The sequence below is a fragment of the Erinaceus europaeus genome, chromosome 2, assembly GCF_950295315.1.
Source record: "Erinaceus europaeus chromosome 2, mEriEur2.1, whole genome shotgun sequence".
NCBI classification, from domain to species: Eukaryota; Metazoa; Chordata; class Mammalia; order Eulipotyphla; family Erinaceidae; genus Erinaceus; species Erinaceus europaeus.
This window is the reverse complement of record NC_080163.1, coordinates 139,043,582-139,068,464: the sequence shown is the minus strand read 5'-3', so window position 1 is coordinate 139,068,464 and position 24,883 is coordinate 139,043,582. Positions and strand designations below refer to the sequence as shown.

At 44.3% G+C, this 24,883-nt stretch overlaps 1 protein-coding gene across 1 annotated transcript in view; it reads left to right on the top strand.

Annotated features, from left to right (window-relative positions):
* The window catches only part of CDH3 (cadherin 3), a 49,791-nt gene extending 26,632 nt beyond the window's left edge, over nucleotides 1-23,159 (top strand). Inside the window, exons 4-16 of the mRNA XM_060185287.1 lie at nucleotides 301-426; nucleotides 779-934; nucleotides 1,016-1,160; nucleotides 4,146-4,321; nucleotides 5,067-5,195; nucleotides 6,209-6,394; nucleotides 9,150-9,391; nucleotides 9,514-9,659; nucleotides 12,948-13,172; nucleotides 16,567-16,773; nucleotides 17,359-17,489; nucleotides 17,890-18,036; nucleotides 22,406-23,159. Of these exons, the coding sequence (XP_060041270.1) occupies nucleotides 301-426; nucleotides 779-934; nucleotides 1,016-1,160; nucleotides 4,146-4,321; nucleotides 5,067-5,195; nucleotides 6,209-6,394; nucleotides 9,150-9,391; nucleotides 9,514-9,659; nucleotides 12,948-13,172; nucleotides 16,567-16,773; nucleotides 17,359-17,489; nucleotides 17,890-18,036; nucleotides 22,406-22,615 (2,226 nt within the window). The 3' untranslated portion in view covers nucleotides 22,616-23,159. The remainder of the gene's footprint in view (nucleotides 1-300; nucleotides 427-778; nucleotides 935-1,015; nucleotides 1,161-4,145; nucleotides 4,322-5,066; nucleotides 5,196-6,208; nucleotides 6,395-9,149; nucleotides 9,392-9,513; nucleotides 9,660-12,947; nucleotides 13,173-16,566; nucleotides 16,774-17,358; nucleotides 17,490-17,889; nucleotides 18,037-22,405) is intronic.
* The last annotated feature ends 1,724 nt before the right edge of the window (nucleotides 23,160-24,883 follow it).

Below are 24,883 nucleotides of genomic sequence, written 5' to 3'. Positions count from 1 at the left end.
TTTTTCATAACAACACTATGTGCTAATTTTTAAATTGATAACTTTGTATGGCCATGAATGATGATATATTTAAATGGCCCATGTCAGAAAAAAAGGTTCTCCACTGCTGCTCTAGGTGGTTATGATGCAGTATATTTCATTGGTCTTGCTTAATATGAGAAATACTTAGATAATTTCAAATTTTTCTCTTGCAATAAGCCCACTGAGTTCTCTTCTCACCTTTAACTCTTGTAGACTGCAGAACATTGAGTATTCTCAGTTCTTCACACATTTGGGCTAAATAGTTTTCTCTCCCTTCAGGAGAGGAACACATTGAAGATCTCTTCATCCAAACGTATCTTACGAAGACGCAAGAGAGAATGGGTGGTCCCACCAATCTCTGTCTCTGAGAATGGCAAAGGCCCCTACCCACTGAAGCTGACTCAGGTATGACTGGGACTTCTCCCTGGGAGCCAGGAGTGGCTGCAAAGAACCATCATCAAAAGGTCTAAGTATGAGGTACCTGCCAGTGGGCAGAGGAAAGCTCTTACGGAAGTAGATTCTGGTAGGCAGAGCCTGTCCACCTGAATCCATGGCGAATTCTTTGCTGCAATCATGAGACTATTTTTTTAATTTCTTTATTGGGGGACTAACGTTTTACAGTTGACAGTAAATACAATAGTTTATATATGCATAACATTTCTCAGTTTTCCATATAACAATACAACCCCCACTAAGTCCTCTGCTCAGTCATGAGGCGTTTATCACATTGTCAGTTGCCATTTTCTTTTACTTCCAGCTCAAATCTAGTAAGGATAGTGGCACCAGAATTTTCTATAGCATCACTGGCCCTGGAGCAGATAGCCCTCCTGAGGGCTTCTTCTCCATAGAGAAGGAAACAGGTTGGCTGCTGCTGAATAAGCCACTGGACCGGGAGAAGACTGCCAAGTATGAGGCAAGTACTGAGGTGGATCAGGACTCCAGGGCTTGCTGGGGAGTGTAGTACCCCGCTGACCCCAGACTTGTGTAACCACAGCTCCTTGGCCATGCTGTGTCAGAGAACGGGGCCTCAGTGGAAGATCCTATGAATATCTCCATCATTGTGACAGATCAGAATGACAACAAGCCCAAGTTCACCCAGGATGTCTTCAGAGGGAGCGTTTTGGAGGGGATGTTACCTGGTAAGAGGACTAAAGAGGGATTCTATGAGTCTACTGGGCACACACCTGGCCTTGAGTCAAATTCTGGAACCATCTGGAAGTCATGCCAAGCTCTATAAGTCATGCATACCATCCTTATCTGATTTTCTTGACTGTGCATCAGATCACTTGGGAGCTTCTTAAAAACCCACATTCTGCCATCTTTCCCACAACTCTGGAGGTAGAATAACCTTACAATAGAACTCAAGAATCTGAATGTTTTGTTTTATTTTATTTTATTTTATTTTATTTTATTTTATTTTATTTTATTTTTATGAGTGCAGTGCTCAACTCTGGCTTATGGCAGGACATTTGAGCCTCAAGCATGAAAGTTTTTTTCTGAATATTTATTTATTCCCTTTTGTTGCCCTTGTTTTATTGTTGTTGTTATTGATGTCATTGTTGTTGGATAGGACAGAGAGGAGGGGGAAGACAGAGAGGTAGGAGAGAAAGATAGACACCTGCAGACCTGCTTCACCACTTGTGAAGCAACTCCTCTGCAGGTGAGGAGCCAGGGGCTCCAACCGGGATCCTTATGCCAGTCCTTGCACTTTGCACCATCTGCGCTTAATCCGTTGCGCTACTGCCTGACTCCCAGGCATGAAAGTCTTATAAACCGTTGTGCTGGCCTCCCCCTTCCACACCTTATCTGAAAGAAAAAACTGCCTGGAGCAATAAAATCACATGTTTCAGGAAGCCTTGGTTCTGCAAAATAAAAAAAAAAAACAAAGCAAAGCAGAAAAGAAAGACTAGGGATGTAGCTCTGTGGTAAAGTACATTTTTAAATTAATTAATAATTTATTCCCTTTAATAATTTGTTGCCCTTGTTTTATTGTTGTAGTTATTATTATTGTTGTAGATGTTGTCGTTGTTGGATAGGGCAGAGAAAAATGGAGAGAGAAGGGGAAGAAGACAGGGAGAGAAAGCTCAGCTGTGGCTTATGGTGGTGTAGGGGCTTGAACCTGGGACTTTGGAGCCTCAGGCATGAAAGTCTACATAACCGTTATGCTACACACCCCTGTAAAGTATATATTTTGTCTGTAAAAAACCTGAGTTCAATTCTTGGCACTATCACTAACAAAATAACTTTAAAGATTAGATAGTAGCCTCCTAATGCTTGTTGTTGTCTTATATTATGTACACACCATACAAGTTTCTGTGGTGAATGGCAGCTTCAGGGAAAGCAGTAGAGACTGGAACTGTTAGATGGAGAGCAGAGTTTATGGACAGTGGAAAATATGGGCAGAGGGTAGACTGCATAATGGTTATGCAAAAAGACTCTCCCCCACCACCATAAGCCACAGTTGAGCAGTGTTTTGGTTAAAAAAAAAAAAGTGGAGGGAGTCGGGGGTAGCGCAGCGGGTTAATCGCACATGGCGCAAAGTGCAAGGACCGGCATAAGGATCCCAGTTCAAGACCCTGGCTCCCCACCTGCAGGGGAGACACTTCTCTGTCTTCCCCTCCTCTCTCCATTTCTCTCTGTCCTATCCAACAACGATGACATCAAGAACAACAACAACAACAAAAGAAAGAAAGAAAGACAACAAGGGCAGCAAAAGGGAAAATAAAAAGTGGAAAATATATTTCTGAATCAGTATTGAACCTTTTTTCTTTATATTCAGGAAATCTAGAAGTGCTCAGCCTAGGTTGTTAGGGAGCTTATCTTTTTGTTTTTTTTTTAAGATTTATTTATTTTTGGGAGTCGGGCGGTAGCACAGCGGTTAAGCGCAGGTGGCGCAAAGCACAATGACCGGCGAGAGGATCCCGGTTCAAGCCCCTGGCTCCCCACCTGCAGGGGAGTCGTTTCACAAGCGGTGAAGCAGGTCTGCAGGTGTCTTTCTCTTCCCTCTCTATCTCCCCCTCCTCTCTCCATTTCTCTCTATCCTATCCTATAACAAAGACATCAATAACAACAACAATAATAACTACAACAATAAAAAAACAAGGGCAAAAACAAAGGGAAAATGAATAAATAAATAAAAAGATTTATTTATTTTTATAGGAAACGACGAGAACACAGCTCAGCTCTGGCATGTAATGGTACTAGGCATTGGATGAGTGGCCTTAGACATACAAATTTGCTGTTCTACCTCAACCTATCCAACCCTTGCAGTAGTATTATAAAGTATGAGAGACCCAGGCTCTGTCTGTCTTCTGGCTTGTCTGTTTATCTTCATCCCTGAGATTCCCTCATGGTGGCTTCTGGTGCTGCATTTGTTACATCTGGAGGATGAGGAAGGATGAGAATAGTAATAAGTATCTCTCTATTCAGATTAGCACCTCCCCAAGATGTCTATCCTGTGGGACAGAATTTAGTTTCATGGCCACAGCTAAGGGATGGGAGGGACCCTGGAGGTGGAACAATTGGATAAAAGATAAAATGTTGGAATTGAACCATGAGGACCTGAGTTTGATCCCCTGCATCTCATTTGCCAGACTGATGCTCTTGTTCTCTCCCTTCCATGTCACCTCCCTATAAAGAGGAGGGAGGTGGGTGGGAAGTAGTTTTTCTAAGTGAACCTAAAATGATTTTGAGGTGTATGTTTCTAAGAAAAAAGAGGAAGTAACCTGAGAGGTGACACAGTAGATAAGGTATTGGACTCTCAGACAGGAGGTCCTGAGTTCAATCTCTAGTATTGCATGTTATCAGAGTGATGCTCTGGTTCTCTCCCTTTATCTCCTTTCTTTCATAAATAAATCTTTAAAGAAAGAGAAGGAAAGAAAGCCGCGTATAGTAAATGTAAAGCAGACTAGGATGTAGTAAAGTAGGCACTGCTTTACATGTATGGAACCCTGGTAGTCTGATTCCCAAACCAAAAAAAAAAAAGGTGAGGGGGAAGGATGTGGTGGAAAATGGGTCCAAGTCGATGAGCCAGTGGAGCCTCTCAGAGCCCCAGGGATAGATAGCCAAGGCTGGATTTAGAGCTGGTGAGGGAAGGAGAGTCGCCCATCCTTTTCCCTCTGCAGGCACTTCTGTGATGCAGGTGACAGCCACGGATGAGGACGATGACATCAGCACCTACAATGGGGTGATAGCTTACTCCATCCATAGCCAGGATCCAAAGGACCCACACGACCTCATGTTCACTATCCACCGGAGGACAGGCACCATCAGCATTGTCTCCAGCGGCCTGGACCGGGAGGTCAGTCTGAGGGAGTGGCTACTCTTTTCCCATTCTGATGTCTCACAGCTCCCAGGGGCTGGTGGCCCCTTGCCAAGTGTTCTTTCTAAGGCTGGGGAGGGAGGCAGCTGTAAAATGCAGGCAGTTGCTATTTTCTGTAGATTTTCTCATTTCCTCTCAGAACGGCACACTTAGCATGCACATTCCCCAGATCTGTCCCCTGTGTGTCACTAAGTAGAGCTCACTCTGTGGATATTGAAGTTGCCTCCTGTTTCCTAATTAATTCCTTTACCCAAATCTCTGCCCAAAGCTTCCATTCTTTTTATTTTATTTTATTTTATTTTATTTTATTTTATTTTATTTTTTAACCAGAACATTGTTCAGCTCTGGCTTATGGTGGTGCAGGGGATTGAACCTGGGACTTTGGAGCCTCAGGCACAAGAGTCTGTTTGGATAACCATTATGCTATCTACCCTCCTTCCCAAAGCTTCCATTCTATATGGGCCCAGGGTTGAGGGCACTGTACCCAGTCTCCTCTCCCCCCCCTGCCCCCACCTCAACTTAGGAGAGCTCTTGGGGCCCATAGTTCCCCCTGTCCCCTCTGCTTCTGTTTTTGCTCGTGAGTGAGCAGTGGGTTATGACATCAAGGACACTTGCCAGAGGGAGAAACATCCATCTTCCTCCACTGACACTCAAGGCTTGGCCTCTAGGAGGCCAGGCTAAGGATACTCAGACTGAATTCACACTGATCTTTCTCTTTCCCCAGAGGATCCCTGAGTACAAACTGACCGTCCAGGCTACAGACATGGACGGAGATGGCTCCACCACCACAGCAGTGGCCATAGTGGAAATCCTTGATGCCAATGACAATCCTCCCATATTTGACCCCCAAAAGGTAATCCCTCTGCCTGCTTCTCTGCAAGTCCCAGTCCCACCACTCTAGCTTTATGGTAATCAAATTACCTAACCTCTCTGTGCCCCCTCTGTGTCCTCATCTGTGAAATGGAGTTCATGATAGCACCTGCTGCTAAGTTCTGAGCTCTGCAGCTTTTAACACAATCTCAGTCTCATAAGTGTTTGACATGAAAGTCATTGTTGGGGCTGGGTGGTGGTGCACCTGGTTGAGCACACATGTTACAATGCACAAGGATCCAGGTTCGAGCCCCCAGTCCCCCACCTGCAGGGGGAAAGCTTCACAAGTGGTGAAGCAGTGCTGCAGGTGTCTTTCTGTCTCTCACCCTCTCTATCCCTCCATCCCCTTTTAATTTCTGAATGTCTCCAATAAATAAAGATAGTAAAAAATTTTTTTAAAGAGTCATGTTATGAGAACTTAATTTCACTTGCACCTATACCTGCCCACTTTACTGAATGCTGGCTAGACCTCCAGAGGGCCTGGTGCTAACCACTTCGACACCCACCCCCTCCATCTTTAGATAGCTGAACGTGATCTAGGGCTGATGAGACATTTGTTCAAGGCAGCTGATTTCCCATTCTTTGTCACCTGTCCTAGAACTTGTAAAAATAAGTCCATGGAAAGTACTGCAGAGCAGTTAGGCAGCTTGTCCTGCTCACCCCACCCCTGTTACTTCCTCATTCAGTTAGTTGGGTGATGGGCTTGGGACTCAGATCAGTGAGATGCCTGGGGCATTGCTTTCTGGGTTTAAGGAAAGAAAGTAGGTCCACAATAGTTATGATCTGTCCCAGCAGCTGTGAGGCTGATTTCCAAGCCTTCTGCACTTGTGATGCCCTGTCCCTCTTTCCCCTCACCCCCCCTCCCCAAGTCTGATACATGGATTATGGATGGGCAAATGGGCCTCTTCTTAGGGCCAGATGGAGAGCTTGCAGTCTCTGAAGAATAGGATAGTCATTCTCTCCACCCTTACTGTGCTGTTCTCCCCATACCCACAGTATGAAGCTCATGTGCCTGAGAACGCAGTGGGCTACGAGGTGCTGAGGCTGTCAGTGACTGATCTGGACCTACCCAACTCACCGGCGTGGCATGCCACCTACCACATTGTGGGGGGTGATGATGGGGACCATTTCACCATCACCACCCACCCTGAGAGCAACCAGGGCATCTTGACAACCAAGAAGGTGAGTCTACTGGGCTTTAGACCAGGGCCACCCTGGAACAGCAGGATTGCAGCCTTCAGGACTAGGAAATACCACCTGCACGGACACTTACCTTGGCCTATTCTCCAAGGAAGGGGAGAGGGAGGGAGAGGACACATGGGATGCCAAGGACCTCAGAGACCTCATGCTTCTAAGTCCAGAATCTCACTCATTACACCACCTCCTGGACCTTTTTTCTTTTCTTTTTTTTTTTTTTTTTCTCCTCCTTTTTTGTATAGAGACTAAAAGATGAGAGGAAAGGAGAGTAAGAGAGATTTATAACAGTGCTTCACTGCTTGTGGAGCCTGCAGGTGTGGATTGGGTACTTGAACTTAGTTCCATGTACATTGCAGTACTTATGCTCTACAGGGTAAGCCACCACCTGGCCCCCCAACAGTCTTATATAATACTTTGAAGATTGTTCCCTTTTGGAGGCTAGGCAATGGCACACCCGGTTAAGTGCACATAGTGCAAAGCACAAGGACAAGTGGAAGGATCCAGGTTCAAACCCCTATTCCCCACCTACAGGAGGAGGCTTCACAAGTGGCAAAGCACGTCTGCAGATTTCTGTCTTTCTCTCTCCCTCTCTACCTCCCCTATCCTCTCAGTTTCTCTCTGTCTAATAAAATGGGGGAAATGGTGTCTAGGAGCAGTAGATTTGTAGTTCCAACACGGAGCCCCAGCGATAACCCTGGAGACCAAAAAAAAAGGCTATTTCTTTTTACATCAAATACTTTCTAGTGCCCTTTTATACTGTGAAATGAAATTTATCTGCTATATAATCTGTCTAACTCAGACTTTCTAAAGAGATAGAAAGGATGTAAAAGGGAAATATGTAGAAAACTTACAGATAATAAAATACTTCCATATATAAACTTTTGAGTCTAACTATACTAGAAAGCACAACAAAGTGGACATTTTCCTGCATCTTTTTAGAGATTTATTCAAATATTGTGGACCTTTGATTTTTCTCTGGCAACTCATGCCACAAGTGGTATTGATATCTTTTCAGAAGAACAAATAAACAACTTATGGAAATGTCCTGAACAAATCAAATTACAAGCTTCCCTCAGAAGTTGTGTTCTTTAAAATTCAGTACATATTAAAACCACATCAAAAATGTGGTTTATATGTAAAACATGCTCTAGACTCTAACTATAAACAGATTTTCACACCCGTGGATTCATAAATGCCTAAGGGAATATTGGCAAATCAAATGGGATATGGTATGGTTCCTGTTTCTATAAGTTTTTAAAAAATATGAGAAAAAAGAGTTGAAAGAGACTCAGAGCATAACTTTGGTGCATGCATTGCTTGGGACTAAGCTCAAGACCTCATGCTTGTCAGTTCAGTGCTTTACCCACTGCACCACCTCCTGGGCTGTATTTTTAAAGATCTAGAGAGAGAGGCACACAGAAATAAAGGGATGGAAAGAGAAGAGATAGAGACCGAGACCAGAGCACTGCTCAGCTCTGGCTAACAGTGATGCTGGGGATTGAAGACTTTAGAGCCTCAGGCATATGAGTCTTTTGCATAACCATTATGCTATCTTCCCAAACCCTGAAGATCTATTTTATTTTATTTTATTTAAGATCTATTTATTTAATTTATTTATTCCCTTTTGTTGTCCTTGTTTTATTGTTGTAGTTATTATTGATGTCATTGTTGTTGGATAGGATGGCGAGAAATGGAGAGAGGAGGGGAAGACAGAGGGGGAGAGAGAGATAGACACCTGCAGACCTGCTTCACCGCCTGTGAAGCGACTCCCCTGCAGGTGGGGAGCCAGGGGCTCGAACCGGGATCCTTAGGCCGGTCCTTGCGCTTTGCGCCACATGTGCTTAACCCACTGCGCCACCGCCCGACCCCCAGATCTATTTATTTTAATGAGAATGAAACCAGAGGATTGTTTAGCCCTGATAGTTTGGTGGTGATTGAACTTGTAGCCTTTGAAGCGTTAGTTATGCAAATCTGGTGCTTTACTGTTGTACTGCTTCCCCTGATTCATGATACAGTCCCTTTATTTAATGCCAGGGAAGAAACCCAGGACCTCTGCATGCACTATACCTCCATGTAGACTATTCTTCTTAAATCTGTTTTTTGAGAGAGAGGGAAAAACAGAAAAGAGATCACCACAACACTGCTCTGCCACTCACAGAGCTTCCTTGATGGTGCTAGGACATGAACCTGGTGTGTCACACATGGGAAATTGCTTTCTTTCCTAGACTGCCTATCTCCCAGCCCAGCAGACTTCTCTTTCTGTGCTTCAAATCTAAAATGCCGCTATGTGATCCCCAATCATGACAACTAGAAATGTCTCCGTGAATTTTTTTCCATTTTTAAAAAATATTTTTTTTATTTATTTATGAGAAAGATAGGAGGAGGAGAGAGAGAAAGAACCAGACATCACTCTGGTACATGTGCTGCCGGAGATTGAACTCAGAACCTCATGCTTGAGAGTTCAATGCCTTATCCACTGTGCCACCTCCCAGACCACCGTGAATTTCTAAAATGTCGCCTAGTGGGTGTTAACACCCCATTGGGAACAGTGATCTAGGATCTAGTCTAGTTGCTTTTGGGGTAGTCTGAGGAATCCCACTGGGTTTCTTCTCAGTGGGTAGCTTTATAAGGACAGGAAAGAGGCAGCATAGTTGTTGGTGGGAGCCTCAAGGCCCTCGTCACTGGCCCTTTTTCTCTGACATCAGAGAATGGCTGCTCAACTCTTCCTCTTTTCACCCAGGGCTTAGATTTTGAGGCCAAAAGCCGGTACACCCTGTCCATCAAAGTCACCAATGAAGTTCCGTTTGTGGTGAAACTCCCAACCTCCACAGCCATGGCTGTGGTCATTGTGGATGATGTGAATGAGCCTCCTGTGTTCGTCCCGCCCTCCAAAGTCATCGAGGTCCAGGAGCACATCGATGTTGGGGAGCCTGTCTGTACCTACTCTGCTCAGGACCCTGACAGGGGCAATCAGAAGATCAGGTACTTGGCACTAGACTCAGACACAGCTCAGTGTACTAGTCTTGTTGGGATGTGTTGTTACATATAAAGGCACCCTGAGGCAACTCTTCTCCTTGTGACTTTTCCTGACTTCTCCTCTGCAGCTACCACATCCTGAAAGACCCAGCTGAGTGGCTGATGATGGACCCAGACAGTGGGCAGGTCATAGTTGCAGGGGTTTTGGACAGGGAGGATGAGCAGTTTGTGAGGAACAACGTCTATGAAGTTATGGTGTTGGCCACAGACGATGGTGAGTGCCTCCTCCCAGTCCCTTTATTCAGGCACCTTTGGTTCCTAGGTCACAAAACACAGCAAGCCCCTTCCATAAGACAACAGGGCTGATGAGAGGTGTTAGTAATCTCTGTGGCTGGAGGGTTGAAAGGGTCTTTTAGCAGTAAAGGAAAACACAAGGTGAAGCAAAGGGCTCTGGGAAAAGAGGAGAAGGGATGGGAAGAAGGACTCTGGGGCATGATGATGGACAAGAATATAGTTGGGGGAGAGAGAATCTAGTAGACACACCTGCCATGAGGCAATGATAGGTTGTATCCATGTGCCATTAGCTGTTCTATAAACTATTAACCATCACCAACCCCCAAATAAAGTGGGAAAAAAAATTAAGGGGCTTTTAGATAGGCTATGTATTTTTGCCACCAAGGCTATCACTAGGAGTCAGTGTCTGTACAACCCCTCCATTCCCGAAGGCCATCTTTTTTTTTTTAATTTCATTTATTTATTCCCTTTTGTTGCCCTTGTTGTTTTATTGTTGCAGTTATTGTCATTGTTGTTAGGATAGGACAGAGAGAAATGGAGAGAGGAGGGGAAGACAGAGAGGCGGAGAGAAAGACAGACACCTGCAGACCTGCTTCACCACCTGTGAAGCGACTCCCCTGCAGGTGGGGAGCCGGGGGCTTGAACCGGGATTCTTATGCTGGTCCTTGCACTTTGCGCTGCCTGTGCTTAACCTGCTGCGCTACCGCCCGACTCCCGAAGGCCATCTTTTTATATAGAGAGAAAAACAGGCAGACAGAGACAGAAGGAGAGGCACCTGCAGCATAACTTCACCACTCATGAAACTTGCCCCCAATGGCAGGGATAGAGAACTTGATAGGTCTTTTCACATGGTAACATGTGCACTTTACCAAGTGAGCCACCACCAGGCCCTATAGAGAAGTCTTTTTTTAATATTTATTTATTTATTCCCTTTTGTTGCTATTATTCATATTATTATTCATATTTATTTGTTGCTATTATTCATATATATTATTATTGTTGTTTCATTGTTGTAGTTATTATTGTTGTTGTTATTGATGTTGTCATTGTTAGATAGGACAGAGAGAAATGGAGAGAGGAGGGGAAGACAGAGGGAGAGAAAGATAGCTGCAGAACTGCTTCACTGCTTGTGAAGCAACCCCCCCCCCCCGGGGAGGGGGGCTTGAACTGGGATCCTTATGCCAGTCCTTGCGCTTTGCACTACCTGTGCTTAACCTGCTGTGCTACCACCCGACTCCCTAGAGAAGTCCTTTAAAAGACCAGTGTGGGGGCAGGGCGGTAGTGCAGTGGGTTGAGCTCACATGGTGCAAAGTGCAAGGACTGGTGCCAGGATCCTGGTTCAAGCCCCTGGTCTCCACCTGCAGGGGGATCGCTTCACAAGCAGTGAAGCAGGTCTGCAGGTATCTATCTTTCTGTCCTTCTCTGTCTTCCCCTCCTCTCAATTTCACTCTGTCCTGTCCCAACAACAATAATAGCAGTGGCAATAACAACAAGAACAACAAAAATGGGGGGGATGGCCTTCAGGAGCAGTGGATTCATAGTGCAGGCACTGAGCCCCAGCTATAACCCTGAAAGCAAAAAAAAAAAGAGAAAGAAAAAGAAAGAAACCAGTGTAAGAGGGTTGGGTGGTGGCACACCGGGTTAAGTGCACATAGTACGAAAGACCAGTGTTTGCAGCCTGGAAAATAGCTCAGCTAGTAGAATGCAGGACTCGTGTCTGAATTTCCTGGTTTGTTCCCCAACATCATGGTACTCTGGCTTTTCTCTTTCCTTCTTTCTCACATGACAGTCTATCTTGTAGGAAATAAAACTTTTTGGAAGTAATAAGCTGAAGCCAAGAGATAGCTCATTTAGTAGATAGAGCATATGACTTTACATGAAATAAAGACCCAGATTCAAGCCCTAGCACTACACATGTGGAAAGCACCAAGGGCAGCTCCATAAAAGGTAGACCAGTAGTGTGAACTCTATTCAGCTCTGGCTTATGGTGCTACTGGGGATTGAACCTGACACCTCAGAACCTCAGGCATGAAAGTCTTTGCGTTGTGCTATTTCTCCAGCCCTGAAATAAAGGAAAAAAAAAAAAGTCTGGCTATGGATCAGTGTAATTGTATGTGTGTGAGGCCTTGGCACTACAAATAAATAAATGAAAAGACTGGTGCTTATAGCCAAGGAGGTGGCTTGCTGGTGGAACTCAGGATTTGGATGTGTGCGTTAATCCCCAGTGCTGCTTTTGTTGGAGTTATGCTCTGATTCTCCTTGATAGAGATAAATCTTTAAAGTAAAATAAAAATTAAAGCCTAGCGCTAGGAGGGGCTCGGTGGGACATCTAGTTTAGTGCACATGTTACAATGTACTCAGACTTGGGTTCAAGCCCCTGGCCCTCATTTTCAGGGGGAAAGCTTCATGAGAATGAAGTAATGGTGCAGGTGTCTCTCTGTCTCTCTCTATCCCTCTTCCCTCTCAGTTTCTCTCTGTCCTATCAAATAAATAAGGAATTTTAAAAAAAGAAGAAAATGTGCTAGGGTGGCTGCCAATTTCCTTAAGATCCAAGAATTAGGAAATATCTGAAGATTCCTTTCAACCCAGGTTGGTGATTCATTGTACCCTGCACTGGCCTGTGTTTTTTCCTCTATAGTTGAAGGGAGCCATCTGGAAAGTATCAGGTTTGATGAGTGATATCACCCCTTGACAGGACTAGGGGTCCTCATGTGTCCTAACTGCCTCTACCCAACTCTTAAAGAACCACAGCCTACCAGGCATGTGAGGGTTCATAGCAGGGCTGTGAAGGAAACATTCCCAAAGCTGGTCAGCAATCACTTCTTTAACCCTAAGATGCCCAGTAGGTTTCTCTCTGTGATAGATAGGTAGTGATAGTGTGAAGTGGCTGCAGCAGTACTCTCACCAGCTAGTAATGTCTACTCCAGACACATACTAGAATGATTACTTTTCACGTGTGTGCCCTCAGTGGTTTTGATCTCTAGTAAAGGTAAGGCACAAAAAGCTTCTAGGCTGGGGAGATGGCATAATGGTTATGCAAAAGACTTTCATGTCTGAGACTCTGAATCACCAGGTTCAATCCCCAGCACCACCAGAAGCCAGATTTGGGCAGTGCTCTGATTGAAAGAAAGACAGACGGGAAGAAAGAGAAAGGTTTCACCTTGGCAAAACCCTCCATGCATCTGAGTGGGTGGGTCATAAGGGAGCTCAACAAAATTGATTCATCAACCTAAGCAAGGTATCATATCATATGTGTTCTTATGAACAGGGAACCCTCCAACCACCGGCACGGGGACCCTCCTCTTAACACTTACCGACATCAACGACCATGCCCCAGTCCCTGAGCCCCAGCATATCACCATCTGCAACCAAAACCCAGTGTCTCAAGTGCTGAACATCACAGACAAGGACCTGCCACCACACACCTCTCCCTTCCAGGCCCAGCTCATACTTGACTCGGATGTCTACTGGACAGCAGAGGTCAACGAGAAAGGTAATTTGTGCTTGGGGAGATAACATAATAGTTATACAAAAAGACTTTATCACCTTCGGCTCCAGAATTCCAGGTTCAATCCCCCATACCACTGTAAGCCAGAACTGAGCAGTGCTCTGGTGAAAATAAAACTATAATAAGTAGGTAACTGTGTGGTGGGTTCTAGCTCTACTTGATGGATGTCTGTCCTATGCCAGGGCCCTCCAAACATCCCCTCACATCTTAAGGGCCACAGAAGTAATAGTCTCCTCAAGAACACGAAATGCTACTTATTAAACTAATGTGAGCCTTTGGACTCTCACATGGGCCACCAGAAACCTTTCTAGTTTGGGTGCACTCCTGTACAGAGGAAAGACCTGAAGGTCAGAGGGAGAGGGCATGACTTTCTCACATCATGCAGTGAGACTGAGGACTGTCGAGCTGTTCATCTGTCACCCCACTGATCGCCAGCATTGATTTGGCTGATCTGGCAGACTAGGCAGATGTCGCCTTCCTCCCTCATATGAGTGCTCATATGACTCCTTCCCAAAGCTGTGCATTTGATAGAAGAGGACAACCTTCCATTTTCAATCAAGGGTATAAAGGCAATGTGTGTGCTTACCCAGGTGAGCCACCACCTGACCCTGAAATCAAAGGGATAAGTGATTATATCTGCCTGCTTGTGCCTCCAGACAACCTCTCAGAACACACAATGAGAGGCAGCACTCCATCCAGTGCCTGAGGCTCCCAAGTCCTAGGTTCAGTCCCCCAGAACCACCAAGTGCTAGAGTTGATCATTGCTATAAAAAACAAAACAAAACTCCAGAAGAGTGATGATAGCTAACACACACCCAGAGTGCTTACTCTGCTGAGCTCACTGCAGATGCTTTGTAAATTACTGTGTCCTCACAACTCTGTGAAGAATGAACTATTACCACGTCACATGCCTGTGTTCTCAGATAAGGGAACCCAGACTTACAGAAGCTTAAATGTTTTGCCAGAGGCATTAGGGCTAGAAAACATGCTTTGCATGTTTGAGGCTCTTGGGTTCAGTCCCTGGCACCAAAAAAGAAAAGAATGGCATCAGGATTTGAATTTAGGCAAATTGCTAAGTATTAGTAAGTCTAAATATTAGTAAGACTCCGCCTACCATTTGCCGAACCACATTGAGCAAGCTGCTTTATCTTTTTCTCCCTTATTTAATGTATCTACTATCCCCTGTGGCCAATATTTCTTATCCCTATTTCCAGGTGAGATTGAGACCTGGAGAGGTCTCTCCTTGAGAAACTAAAGACCTTTCTTCACAGAGGCCCCAGACTCTGTATTCCTCACCTACAAATAGAGCCCTCCCTCCGAATTCAAGGATTCCCAGAGTCTCCCCAGAATGGTACCCAGTGTACTTGCCACTGACACCAGGCCTTTAGAAGTCAACACAGGAGTGGGGGTAGATAGCATAATAGTTATATAAAGAAACTCTCATGCCTGAGGCTCTGAAGTCCCAGGTTCAATCCCCCATACCACCATGAACCAGAGCTGAGCAGTGCTCTGGTGTTTCTCACTGTGTCTCTCTCTGAATCTCTCAAAAATAAAAATAAATTAAAAAAATACTTTTTAAAATATTAAAAGAGAGAGAGAAGTCAACACAGTACCTATTGCAGCCTCATGTCTCATACCGGAACTTAGGTGCTTATCACTAACACTATAACACAGATTAGCATCCTCCAATCTGCTTGACATCAGCTGTAGCCCCAAGTCAAGTGCATATGGACTTACTAATATTTGAAAGCTCACTTGAAAGTTTATAGTTTTTATACATTGAAATTTATCATACAGCAGCAGTATAAATATTTACTGTGGTAAGGGTGAAATGATGCAGTATTATATGGTAGTGAGGTCTCAAAGAAGAAAACCAGTGGCCAGTTAATGGTTGGGTTGCATGGCAGAGGAGGTAGCTCAGTGGTAGAGTGCGTGACTTGCATATGAGGCCCCAGCTTTAATCCCAGGTACTATACATGCCAGGGTGATGTTTTGGTTTTCTCTTATAAAATAAATTATGAAAAAAATTATTGCAGCCAGGAGGTAGCACAGTGGATACAGTATTGGACTTGCAAGCATGGGGTCCTGAGTTTGATCACATCACAGAATTACCTATGCCAGTGATGCTCTCCTTCTCCCTCTTACCCTCTCTCATAAATAAAAATTTTAAAAGATGTATTTATCAGGTAGAAGGAAAGAATCAGAATATCACTGTGACAGGTGTGATGCTAGGAACTAATTTTGAAACCTCATGCCTACAAGTCTACTGCTTATCCGCTTTTCCACTGCACTACCTCCCAGGCTGCTAAATCTTTTTTTTTCCATGTGTTTAGGGGGATGCATAGTGGTTAGCATAATGAATTAGACCCAGGAGGTAGTGTAGGAACTAGAATATTGGACTATCAAGCAGAAGTCCTGAGTTCAGTTCCTGGCACCACATATACCAACCAGAGTGATGCTCTGATTCTCTTTCTCATGTTAATAAACAAACTATTAAACAAGAAGAAAAGAAACAAAAGGCTTTCTTGCCTGAGGTTCTGAGGACTCATGTTTGAGTCCAGCTCCTACAACAGTGAAGGAAGCTTCAGTGCTGTGATATCTTTCCCTTTTTTTTTTTTTTTTCTCTCTGAAAAAGTTGTCCTGGAGCAGTGAAGTTCTGTTAATGACCAAAATAGAAAGTAATAATCAAGGGTTGTTGTCTGTCACTGAGGGGCTTCACTGGTCTGTACCAAGTGTGCCTATGGGGCAGGAGGCTGAACTTAAAAGCATGAAGTCTTGAATTCAGTTCCCAGCAATACATGTGCCAGAGGGATGCTCTGGTTTCCTCATACACATGTTAATCTTAAATGGGGTGGGGGGAGAGGGCGAGATAGTATAATGGTTGTGCAAAGAGACTGTCATGGCTGAGGCTCCAAGATCTCAGGTTCAGTCCCCCACACCACCATGAACCAAAGCTGAGCAGTGCTCTAGTGAAAAAGGGGTGAGGGAGGAGAATCTTTAAAAAATAAGGAGTTGAGTTTAATTCTCCTATTGCACCAGTAATCTCAGTGACAATGGATTTGGCTTTGGCTAACTGAGCAATTTTAATTTAATGAATAGAGACAGAAGTTGAGATGGACAATGGGGGCAGGAGAAGACCTGCAGCCCTGCTTTACCACTTGTGAAACTATCCTCCTATGGGTAGGGACCAGAGGCTAGAACCTGGGTCCATGTGCACTGTAATGTGTGGCTTAACCAGGTGTGCCACTGCCCGGCTCTCCAACTGAGGATTTTTAACACTTGACATAAGTATAAATTCAGGTTATATCTCCCAGTTGTCCAGACCAGGAGGCTATCTCCTCCAGCCTCTCAAGATGAATAAATGATCTTTCTGCTCCAGGAGATGCAGTAGCCTTATCCCTGAAGAAGTTTTTGAAGCAAGACACATATGAAGTATACCTCTCTGTGTCTGACCACGGTAACAAGGAGCAGATGACGGTGATCAAGGCCACTGTGTGTGACTGCCATGGCCACGTGGAGACCTGCCCTGAGCGCTGGAAGGGTGGCTTCCTGTTCCCCATCGTGGGGGCTGTCCTGGCTCTGATGCGTGAGTATTATCACACACACACACACACACACACACACACACACACACACACACACACACACACACACACACACCCCCCAGGATGGGACAAGTAGAAGACTGGGTTCTGCCTTGAACTCCTGGAACTAAGGGGCTCATGTGTTCCTTCAGTTCTGACTTCTAGAAGCATCAGTCTGTAGATTGTGCAGGGCTTTGGGGAGACAGGTGAGCAAACCAACATGGTCCTGTAGTCATGTCCTCTAGAAGCTCCAATATTGGGTCTGATGGCATGCACTCTAGGCCACCTGTGTTAATGTTACCACTCATTAGACTAGTTTTTGGACCTATTCCCAACCAACTAATTCAGACATTCAGGTATAACCCGGTAATCTGGACTTTTTTTTTTTTTTTTAAGATTTACTTACTTATGAGAGAAAAGAAGAGAGAACCAGAGCTTTACTTTGGCATATGTTGGGTTTTTTTCCCCCCTTGGTACAGGTGTCTTAACATTCTAGCTATAGGTGAGATCTAAAGTTAGATGAGGCTGATAGGTTGATCAACTGTGGCTATGAAATGGCAAATAGTCACACTCCCCAATTCTTCCAGTCCTCCTCCTGGTGCTTCTCTTGTTGGTGAGAAAGAAGCGAAAGGTCAAGGAGCCCCTTCTGCTCCCAGAAGATGACACCCGTGACAATGTCTTCTACTATGGCGAAGAGGGAGGCGGTGAGGAGGACCAGGTGGGACCCCTGGCATGGATGGCTGAGTCAGCCCTATGCCTAGGTTGGCAACATTGTCCAGATGCTGGTGTGAGACATCAGTTTTCATGCAGGATCAAATACTTATTCCTTTGTTTTCCCTGGGACCAACTCTCTTCTGAGAGGATAGCTGACTGGTCCCTTGCTACAGTCTCTTTGACATCAGCCAAAGTGACCTTGATCTTGAGCTTAATTGGTGGCGGTGGTGCATGGAAACTAGGGCTTTCAGAAATCTCTGACACTATCTAAAAGCTAACTATGAACTGGACCATCTAGATGGTGGGGAGCGGGGGTGCAGTGTAAACAGTGGGGGTGGGGAGGCATGGTTGGTCTTTCTCTGTTCCACATTCTCAACCTCAAGCTCTTTTTCACTTTCATGAAGGACTATGACATTACCCAACTCCACCGTGGTCTGGAGTCCCGGCCTGAAGTAATTCTCCGTAATGATGTGGCACCAACCTTCATCTCCACACCCATGTACCGTCCTCGCCCGGCCAACCCAGATGAGATTGGCAACTTCATCAGTGAGGTGAGGAAGGAGGCAGTCTTTAGTCAAGCAGCAGCAATGCCCAAGAAAAAGCTTCGGCTTAGAGTGTTGGTTCTGGGTTCAAATCATGGCTCCACCAACAACCAGCTGTAACTTTAGACTTAGTTTTCCTCCTCCATAAGACCCTAACTTGCAGTGGGGTAAAGAATAGATTAAGGTGGTCTGGGAGATGGTATAATAGATAAAGCGTTACATTCTCAAGCATGAGGTCCTGAGTTCAATCCCCAACAGCACATGTACCAGAGTGATAACTATTTCTTTCTCCCCTCTGATCTCTCTCATAAGTAAGTAAGTAAATAAACAAATAAATAAATAATATAGATTAGGAAGGGCCAGGGAGATAATGAAGCAATAGCATATAGGACTTGCATGTGAGAAGTTCCAGGCTCAGTTTTAATGATGCCAGAGGCAGGGAGTTTCTCCTCTTTGAAAAAAAAAAAGGAATGCCTAGGAGTGATTTTGTTTGCAAATTTAACAGGACAGTTATTAGAAAAATGGAGCCAGATTGACCTGGGTTTGCATGTTTTAAGATGCCAGGTGATTCTAATTTGGAGCAGAGTTTGGAAATCTTCATGGTAGGTCATCTTAAGGGTTGATACAACTAAACACCATAACAGAACTGGCCCAGTAGAACCAAATTACTTACGTATTGAAGTCTTCTGGGGAGTTTCAAAAGCTACCAAAGCCTCTGGCTCAGACAGACACACCCCAAGATTACTCAGTCTAGATTTTCCTTTACTTGAGCAATTTTGAAAAATAGCAACTTGCCGTCTGGGTGATAGTGTAGTGACTAGAACTGAATTTACAAGCATGAAGTCGAGAGTTCTAACCCCTGCATTATATACAGGAAGTGATGTTCTGGTTCTCTATCATACGTATTTTTTTCTTTTCTCTTCTTTTCTTTTCTTTCACCAGAACACTGCTCAGCTCTGGTTTATGGTAGTACCAAGGATTGAACCTGGGCCCTCTTATGCCTCAGGCATGAAAGTCTGTTGCATACCCCACAGATTTTCCCTAGCCAATAAATAATAAGTCTTTTTTTTAATTTCTTTATTGGGGAATTAATGTTTTACATTCAACAGTAAATACAATAGTTTGTACATGCATAACATTTCCAATTTTCCATATACCAATACAGCCCCCACTAGGTCCTCTGTCATTCTTTTTGGACCTGTATTCTCCCCACCCACCCACCCCAGAGTCTTTTACTTTGGTGCAATACATCAACTCCAGTTCAGGTACTACTTGTATTTCTATTCTGATCTTATTTTTCAATTTCTACCTGAGAGTGAGATCATCCCATATTTATCCTTCTGTTTCTGAAAATAAGTCTTTTAAAAGTGATAATAGTGGGAATCGGGTGGCAGCACAGCGGGTTAAGCGTACATGGCACAAAATGCAAGGACCAGCTTAAGGATCCCGGTTCGAGCCACTGGCTCCCCACCTGCAGGGAAGTCGCTTCACAAGCGGTGAAGCAGGTCTGCAGGTGTCTGTCTTTCTCTCCCCCTCTCTGTCTTCCCCTCCTCTCTCCATTTCTCTCTGTCCTATCTAACAACGATGACATCAATAACAACAACAAGAATAACTACAACAACAATAAATAAACAAGGGCAACAAAAGGGAAAATAAATCTTTTTAAAAGTGATAATAGTGGGGGGGGGGCAGGTAGTGGTGCACCTGGTTATATTACAATGCAAAAGGACCCAGGTTCAAGCCCCTTGTCCCCACCTGCAGAGGGAAAGCTTCAGGAGCAGTGAAGCAAGGCTGCAGATGTCTCTCTACCTCTCTCTCTCCCCTCATAATTTCTCTCTGTTTCTATACAATAATAAATAAATAGGGGCTGGGTGGTGGCACACCTGGTTGGGTGCACATGTTACAATGCACAAGGACCCGGGCTCGAGCCCCTGGTCCCCACCTGCAGGGGGAAAGCATCTCTCTCAATATGTTCTATCCAATAAAAGAAAAAAACTGGCCACCAGAAGCAGTGGATTTGTAGTACTGGCACTGAGCCCTAGCAATAACCCTGGAAACTAAATAATAATAATAATAAGTGGTCTGGGAGGTGCAGTAGATAAAATGGTGAATACACAAGATGGGGTTCTGAGTTCAGTCCCTGCATGGCATGTGTCAGAGTAATGCTCTGATTCTCTCTCATTAATGAGTAAAAAGAAAAAAAAAATTCAAATAATGATAATAATGCCTGGGATCTAGCATCCATTGTTTTTAAGTTCTTTTATTTACTTATTTAGTTCCCCAAGGGAATCACAATATGTAGCCAGGATTTTGAGAACTTCTGAAGGTGATACATAGGAGATAGATGAATTTAGCACTGCCTGGTACCTTGTTAGTTATTAATAACTGGAGGTTTTTATAAGTGGGATGGAAGGATGGATGGGTTTGTGGATGGGAGTAGAGAAACAGCAATGGGCAAAGGGCCCAGTGGGCAGTCGTCTCACTCTGGTTCACATCCTTCTGCCTTAGCCTTCTCTTCTCAGAAGAGGGAAACTAAGCAGTTTACCTTTCTCATCTTGAAGTAACTTGCTAGTGAGATTAGCCTGAGCACACTTGAGAATGCTGTGCAAAGCCAAAAGCATCAGGGAAGCCAGTTTGAGAAGATGGATTGCCCCCCCTGAATTCCTGGAATGTTTCCTCACAGCTGGATGAGGACAGTTTACAATTTTCAAATACTCCCTCATTTAACCCCCATTACTCTGCTGCATAGAGATTCCATTGTTACCCACATTTTACAAGTGAGAAAAACTGTCCTACTCTCTGCCAGGCACTACCCTAAGAAGAGCTTTGCACATACTCGCAATAATGAAAACTTCCCTTTACAGGTTAAGGGACCTGCCCAAAACTAGTGTGTGAAGTCTTGAGTCCTGTCTCGAGTTGTCTGATTACAGGGTCCCATGTTTAGCCACAGGCCTGTGTCTCATCAACTATGTCCTGCTTGCTGAGAGCCCTGTGCAACTGACCCTTGAGCAACATGAGTTTGAACTGCAGGATTTGAACTTCTCACAGTTTCTTGTAAACAGATGATGAAAACTTACAACACAGGGCAGTACTGTGTATTTCCCTTGCTCATGATTTTCTTAATAACATTTTCTTCTACTTTACTTTGCTGTAAGAATGCAGTGTAATATGTAATCAACTATGATACAAATTGGGCTCTGGTCAGCTGTAGGCTATTAGTAAAGTTTTTTTTTTTTTTTTTTTTTTATTTATTTATTTATTTATTTATTTATTTTAACCAGAGCACTGTTCAGCTCTGGCTTATGGTGGTGCGGGGGATTGAACCTGGGACTTTGGAGCCTCAGGCACGAGAGTCTCTTTGCATAACCATTATGATATCTACCCTCCTTATTAGTAAAGTTTTTATTAGTCGAAACTTATATTCCAATATTGGTTATGCAGAAGACTTCATGCCTGAGGCTTGAGGTCCCAGGTTGATTTCTCTGCACCACTGTATGTCAGAGCTGAGTTGTCATGCTCAGAGACCCAGGTTCAACCCCACATCCCTACCTGCAGAGAGGGGAGCTTTATGAGTGCTACACGTTTGTGTCTCTCCTTCTTTCTCTCCCACTCTATCTCTCACCCTCTATCAGAAAAAGAAAAGTAGGGAGTTGGGTGGTAGCGCAGCGGGTTAAGTGCAAGTGGCGCGAAGCGCAAGGACTTGCATAAGGATGCCGGTTCGAGCCCTCAGCTCCCCACCTGCAGGGGAATTGCTTCACAGGCCGTGAAGCAGGTCTTCAGGTATTTATCTTTCTCTCCCCCTTCCTGTGTCTTCCCCTCCTCTCTCTATTTCTCTCTGTCCTATCTGACGACAACAACAACAATAATAACTACAACAATAAAAACAACAAGGGCAACAAAAGGGAAATAAATAAAATTTAAAAAAAGATTTAAGAATTTAAAAGAAAGAAAGAAAGAAAGAAAGAAAGAAAGAAAGAAAGGAAGAAAAAATAGGCTACTTGGAATGGTGGAGCCTTGCAGGCACCAGCAATAATTCTGATTGCAAAAGAATACAAAACAATATGGGCAGACAAACATAACAACTTGATTAAGCAAAAGTTCTCCTTAAAGGGCATTTTGAAGGTTATGACTCAAACTTTGAAGGAACCAAGGTAACAGGTAGCAAGGATATATATATATATATATATATATATATATATATATATATATATATATATATATATATTATGGCTTTCCCTCAACCTTCAAAACTTTCCAGCAAGTGAGAAATGGATGACTTCACAGATGACATGCTGACTCTGTCAGGTGAACTAAAGGGCTTGTGTTGCCCTGTATTTGAGTCTCGCTGCTCCTAACCACATGCTCTCTGTCACCACAGAACCTGAAGGCAGCTAACACTGACCCCACGGCCCCACCCTACGACTCGCTGTTGGTGTTTGACTATGAGGGTAATGGCTCCGATGCTGCCTCCCTAAGCTCGCTCACCTCCTCGGCCTCTGACCAGGACCAAGACTACGACTACCTGAATGAGTGGGGCAGCCGCTTCAAGAAGCTAGCTGACATGTATGGTGGGGGCCAGGATGACTAGGCCACAGTTAAGTCTTTAAGGGGTCCCCACCTCAGCCATGGATTCTGGACCTTGTCAAGAAATGGCCTTCTTGCCTGGGAGAAGAGAAATTTGGAGCCTGACAGTGGGGCCTGGTTTCTAGGCCTTTAGAATGGAGGGGCACAAGCACATGGAGTTCAACCTGAAAACTTCTCAGCAAGGGCAGGGCTGCACTGGAGCCGAATTTCTGAGGCTGTCACTGGTCATAAAATGAAGTTCATCAGCCCTGTGTCCTGAGCGTGGACCACTTCTGGCCTCTACCCCAAGATGACCTCCACTTTCTAGAATGGGCCAAGGCCTTATGACTACCTGATTTTTTTTTACCCCCCCCAAAAAACAAACAAACAAAAAAACAAGGCATGTCCTTAGCCCTGAGGCCCTTATTCAAATGAACTACTGCGTTTTTTATATTGAGCGCATCTAGGCTGACCTTTATTTTTTATTTTCCCTGTCAGGTTGTAGATGAAGGGTGATGACAATTGTATAAATGTACTAGAAGTTTTTTATTAAAGGCACTTTTCCCAGAGGTGCCTGGGGAGTGAACTTATTTCCCTTTACAGCAGTTTGATTGACATGCAGTTCACATACCACTTATCCATCAATGGTCCGAGTCAGTGAATTTTCAGAATTTCCAAATGTGCAAGGGGAGTGAGTTCACTTAACCCCGCCGGCTTTGCCTCATCTTCCTCCGGGTGGTAGAAGAAACCTGGGATTTGTTTATGGGTCCTGGTGTGGGGCAAGTCTGTTCTATCTATAGATTCTGAATTGCTTTCCCATATAAAGAAGCCATTAATCCCTCTACTCCTGGGCTGAGCCCTCCTATAGCTGCAGACATCTTTGCTGGACTGTGGATGCTATTGTAAAGCACAATTCTGAAGATTTCCTCTTACAGTGCTGTGTGCTGTGTTTAAAGGCAGGGATTGGAATGGAATTCTGTCCTACTTCCTAGCTAGTCTCCTAACCTCTGATTGCCTAGGTTTCTTCATGTATAAAATGGGAGACTGTTTTGTTTTTGTTTTGCTTTTTAGGTTAAGACAGGCAAAGAGAATGAAAGAGACCACAGCAATGAAACTTCCTTTAATGTGGTAGGGGCAGTATTTGAACTGGGGTTGCACAAATAACAGAGCAGTACACTATCCAAGTGAGCTATCCTTGCAGCCCTAAAATGGGGTTGTCTATAGTACACAATGGCAAGTGCCATTTGTGTTTGTAACAGTGATAAATCAGTGCTTTTTAGGGCTAAACCCTTCAGTCATTTCCTTTAGATAATCTGTTATTTTGTTGTGCTGTGGTTTTATGCCTGTGTGATTCCACTGCTTCTGGGGGACACTTTCTTTTTTCTTTCTTCCAGATAAAGGGTGGGATACAGGAGAGACACCACAGCACCACTCATGAAGCTTATGATGTTTGGTGCTTTCATGTGGTGGCAGGGGACTAGAACGTGGGTCTTTTATGTATGGTAAAACATGCACTCTACCAGGTGAGCTATCTCCTGGCTCCATATTTTCCTCTTCAAAAAAAAAAGGGTCTCATTGAGCTGGGGAGATGATATAGTGCAAAATGACTTAGGCCTGAGGCTTTGAGGTGCCAGGTTTAATCCCTAACACCACCATAAACCAGAGCTGATTTGAAAAAACAAACAACTATATATCTGTATATAGATATGTGGCTGTAAATTCTTTTTTTATTATTGGATAGAAACAAATTGAGAAGGGAGGGGGAGGGATAGAGGGGAAGAGACAGACATCTGCAGCCCTGCTTCACCGTTTGTGAAACTTTCCCCCCTGCAGGTGAGGGCTGGGGGCTTTAACCTTGCACACTGGAATGTATGCACTTAACTAGGCGCACCACTGCCTAGCCCCATGACTGCAAATTCTCTTAATGACGCCATATCACGATTGAAATCACCCAGGATGTCAGTGAATATAAGCATTCCTAAAAACATTCATAACAACAGGGCATAGACTCAAAGGAAGAGTGAAGAGAGAGCAGGGCTAGAATGATGGCATTTGTGCCTTTGCTCTATTGAAGCTTAAATTTTTCTTTGCAGTGAACCAAAAGAAAAGAATCTGAAGTGAAGTCAAGGGAATTAAAGTTGAAGTGAATGTGCCTTTTCCACAAGAGTGTCCATCCTTTAAGGCAGTAGTACACAAAGGGCAATCCCTGCACCAGCAGCACCATCTGCCCGGTCAGAGCCCTGATTGTTATTTAACGAGTCATCCAGCTGGTCCTAATGCACAGGCTAGTTGG